Genomic DNA, 4,701 nt, shown 5'->3' with positions numbered 1-4,701 from the left:
CTATCAGTAATTCGCGCTCTAACCACTTGAGCTATCTCGATTCCGATGTTACATGAGCATTACTAGGCACCAGTTCAGTACCTCTATTGTATGACTCTCGCAGCCGTTCGCTCTTAACAACTGGTCCCCGATTCCCTGTTTTGAAGGAGTTCCTTGTGATTCTTGTGTCAGCCCACATATCCCAACTATCGCAGACAGTAAACCTTATTTAATGTCCCCTAGGAACTCACCTGATGGAGCGAGAAAGAAATGAACAGCACTCCGCCTGACTGGTCCTTTATTTTGTTTATATTTCAGCATATACCGGCGGGATGCAGAAGGGATCGTCAGCTTCTTCTCCCGCTTTTTCGAAATACCCGAAGAGGATCTTCCCCTGTCACTGTCTGAAATCAAGTATGTCTTGCACCCAGTTTGTCCATGTGGTTGTTTTTGCCTTGTTTCGAATAGTTGTTCTGCAGGTGATCCGTTGACTCACTTTTGTGTGGCTTGATCCTTCGGGAGAAGAAGTCACTCGAATCGTAGTGGCTATTGGCAGCTATTTGCACTGGCCGTAATTCAGATGAACAGACATGATACCTGTGGCGTCCCCACCGCCAGTCGGCTTTCGTTTGTAGTTACCCAACCACTTATTCGCACTGCGAAATGGTACTAGGAGAGATAAACCCACCTTGGTTTTGTGGTGGCGTCATGCTTAGTTCCCATGCTCACCATCAGCCATCACCAAGCCGTCGAACCTCCATGTTTTTTTCACGTGACTCGGATCACCGATCGAAGTGGTTTTCTAAGTTATGGCTGTTGTCTCATAACAACCAGCTACTCATAGCCTTATCCTCTCGTCAGACGGTATACAACAAGTGATGAGTTGTTCCATGACCAACAGCTAAAGGTAATGTCTCTCTTATGGTACTAATCTGTTTTTGTTCAGTAAATCGTTGTGGCAAAATGCAACATATGCATCGAAAATGAAAGATCTATCGGCTCAAGGTCTGTTGATGTTCGAGTTCGAAGTAGAATTGGGGGAACGAGCTTCAAGTGGAGTGGTCCCCTCACTCTTCTCTTCTTTGGACACTGTCTTCCCCCATGGTTGTATGACACCGCCAGTACTTATTAGCAGTATATTACTGTTACTGATGACAATGAAATGAGTATAGCTTTCCTGGCATCCATAGGGGCTACTAATCCTGATTACATCCATCGTTTATTGCGATATGAATTTCAAAAAACCCATGTCCGTAGCTTCTCTCGGAACTGCAATCTTGAATCGAAGCTCTCTGCAGGCATCTGATTGCAGCGTGATCCAATTGAGTACGCGGCTAGTTTGCAGTCAGTTGCTTCCCAGCAGATGGTGTGGACAATTGTGCTAAAAGTTCGTATTGGTTAAAAATGATGTTCAGCACGTAGTTGAAGAAGTCAGCCGCCCAGGTTGGCTTCTTCCCTACTTACTTCACCGACTTAGATATTCATATTATTTGCCACTGATCACGACGTTCCCACTTTTTGCTAACCGACATCGATGAAATCCATTCTCCTCAGTTTCTGAGCTGCTGATACTACAAACGAACACTATTTTGTCGTGCATTTATCCTAACTGACCCAGTCAACAGACGTCGCAAAGACAATTATTTTCCGGAATGCAGTCCAGTAAAGCACACTCTGCCTTGAAACTGAGGGCAACCTCCACGCCGTGGATTCCACGAGCCATTGTATCGTAAGACATCTGAAGTGTGAATAGTGTGAAATCCTTATGCGTCTTGAGCCGTTGGAGGTGTATCGTCCAACTGGGATCGTGCATGCGAGTTTAGGAAACACAATGCACCAATCAGAGGCAGCAGCAGCGTCTGAGCTCGGCTGCCAGGGTACGGTGCTGTAGTCTGCTGTTTGTAACACGTACTTTGATTTGATTACATATCCTACTGGACTAGGGGACTTCCTGGAGCTTCCTGGACTCAGTAGTCTGATGCATTGGGCTCCAGATGCCTATTTGTGCCCGACGATGGAGGGCATGATACTGCTACACTGCACACATGATGAGGCTTGTCTGTTTCTCCACCGTACTGGGTAATGCCCCAGGTATCACGATCAACCGTCGAGCGGTCGCAGTTTTTGGTTTTCATGGCCGACATTTTCTGATCCGCCTTACTTCGATGGAAGGCTTTGATAAATATGGGTATGCTGATCTGAAGCAAACACCTTGTTGTTCTCATTACCGTTTTCGCGGCCACCAGCTTGGCTGTTACTCCAGAGCGGCTCCTGATTGACTTGCTTTCCCATGTCGGATTACGCTTCGGTTACCGTTCTGACATTATCTAATCTTAGGGTGCTTACTTCCAGCCAAGGGCATCACCTGCATGATCCTTTTAACACTCAGGTCAACCCAACTCAACAAGATAACGACCTCAATTCTGTGATTGAGTTCAAAACGCTTGGTTTGTATTTACTTACCCCTTTAAGCTGTACGAATGATTCGTGGCTCTGCACCTTTATAAACCCTAAAATGGCACGCTCTGTATAGATTTGTTCGCTCACTTCGTTTTTTTTATACCCTCAAACCAGGCGAACTGCTTATCTAGATGTAGAAGTTAGAGCGCCTGGTTTCCCGTCCAAGAAATTCCAGCGCAGAGGCCGAACTCGAGATGATCATCAGGTACTGCTAGGTGCGACTTCCAGACGGAAGGCTTCCTGCAGTGAAGATGATGGCGACGACTCGAATGATTCATCGGAGGACAGTGAGTGCGAAGTTTCCTCCGTTGCATCCACTGAGAGTGATCAGGACAGTGTTCACAGAACAGCGGATGAAGAATCCCAGTCGACCGAGCAGTCGTCTTCGGATGATGAGCCGCCTGACAAAGCAGACCTCAGATCAAGTCCTAAAGTTAAGCTACCTACAGTTCCAGAGATTAAGGTGAGTATCTAAGCCAATGTACACCATTTTTCATAGTTTGCTCATTTCAGTGTATTTCGGTTAACTGGAACTGCTTGTGTTTTTCAAGCACAGTACGGAAACTTCATCTGAAGGCTTCGTTTCCGTTTGCGCTGCACTGCTTTCACTTGGGCTCGATGGGTTTAAATTTGCTTGCGAAAATAGCTGACATGTTGAGTTGCATGTCCCTTCGACTTCTCTTCTACATGTCCCAAGGCCAAATCACCTGTTGACCACGCAGGTCATGGATGAAAATGAACCGTTCAACTACCAGATCACTGTATTTCGTAGCAGGCACCTCAATCCGAGAAAACATCCAGCATCGTCGACTACGATGGCTCGGTCATGTGCTACGCTTACCGAAACACCGTCTACCGAAACAGGTGTTGTTCTCCGTGCCTCCTTTAGGATGGCGCAAACCGCGAGATGGACAGCACATGACTTGGCAGAAAGGCATGAAAGAGATCACGAAGAGTTTGGGTGTTGTTGGTGTTGTGCGCCTTCCAGCTGGGGTCCCCGTGACCCCGTCTGTGCTTGGCTGGAGACGTTGCAAGACATGGCCGCTAATTGATGTCAGTGGCGTTCGTGCTGTCAGTTTCTTTCCAGATTGTCTGATTGAGCGGTTGGAGGTGTAGGCACCTCAGGTGGGCTAATCTTATCATGTGTTTTAAAGTAATCACATAATCGGTACCAGCCCGCATGGTCTGTCTTCTCTTTGCGCAAGCATGGTTGCCAACCATCCCCATTTCTCCTTGTTGTCCGTGGTCCACGGGTAACCCAACAAATGACCAATTTTCCGCATCCTATTTTGCGTCAACCATCGACTTTCTTTGATCGCCCAAATGAACTGTGGGGATTTTTTGAACCGTACCTGAAGCCAGCGATTGTAGGCGCTGGATGTCGGTGTGGCCATTGAACGTCGTGCACCACAGACTTTAAATGGGTCATGTGTATAATTTGAGTTGAATTATCTCGTCCTAACTTTTCGAACGAACGCTTCCAGTCGAGTATTTGTATACGTACGGTTACTATCTTACTCAAGAACTGTATCCTGTGAGTCTGTACTATCCTTTCTATGAGTTGGTCTCTATTCTCTTCCCGTGTTTTTAGCCAACAAGCAGTAACGGTCTGATCAGTCAAGAGGAAATTCGGGCCCGTCACCGACGGGAGAAACGTCAACAGGAACAAATGAACTTTCAGCGGAACGTCAAGCGTCATATGCGGGCTAACGTCAAGCGCCAAGGCCGAGCCAGCCTAAAAGCTGAACTCACACTTTTCGGTTGATCCGGACGTCCTATCTGTTCCAATTGTTGTACAGTGATTTCCAATAATCTTGATCATGAGTTGATTTCTTCCACAAATCGGTTATTAGGGTCAGTCATGTAAAATAAGCTCTAACCCAGATTATTCGATGGTTCATTTTTACTCGTACAAGATGGACCAAGTGGTTAGAGCACGAAGTTACTGACCGGAAGGTCCGTGGTTCGAACCCGACCTCTGCCCCTCAACTTCCCCTGTCTAGGCTTGAGCAACCTTGCAGTATCCCAGTCCTCGTGCTTCCTTCGGGTGGCATGGCAGTTAGGCACCGGAAGGGTGCTACAGCCTAGCGATTTTTTTACTTCTCACTCGTACGTCACACAGACCGAGCTCAATTTAAGTGGAGCCAATACCACATCAGTCCAACTGGTCATCCTTTTCTATCCTTTTGCTATCGACGAGGAAACAGTATAACAATAACAGCAACAATAATATACCGGCCGCAACATTCGACTGAAGTTTTC

General features: G+C 46.8%; 1 protein-coding gene across 1 annotated transcript in view; it reads left to right on the top strand.

Moving 5' to 3' along the window:
* The window catches only part of T265_14003 (hypothetical protein), a gene marked incomplete at both ends in the record, with an annotated part of 6,932 nt that extends 2,674 nt beyond the window's left edge, over positions 1-4,258 (top strand). The window contains 3 exons of the mRNA XM_009171588.1: positions 298-393; positions 2,554-2,902; positions 4,031-4,258. Of these exons, the coding sequence (XP_009169852.1) occupies positions 298-393; positions 2,554-2,902; positions 4,031-4,204 (619 nt within the window). The remainder of the gene's footprint in view (positions 1-297; positions 394-2,553; positions 2,903-4,030) is intronic.
* Between the last annotated feature and the right edge of the window lie 443 nt (positions 4,259-4,701).

The sequence above is a fragment of the Opisthorchis viverrini genome, assembly GCF_000715545.1.
Source record: "Opisthorchis viverrini unplaced genomic scaffold opera_v5_125, whole genome shotgun sequence".
Taxonomy (NCBI): Eukaryota; Metazoa; Platyhelminthes; class Trematoda; order Opisthorchiida; family Opisthorchiidae; genus Opisthorchis; species Opisthorchis viverrini.
Note: the sequence above shows the minus strand (reverse complement) of the source record. Positions and strands in the feature narration are given on the sequence as shown.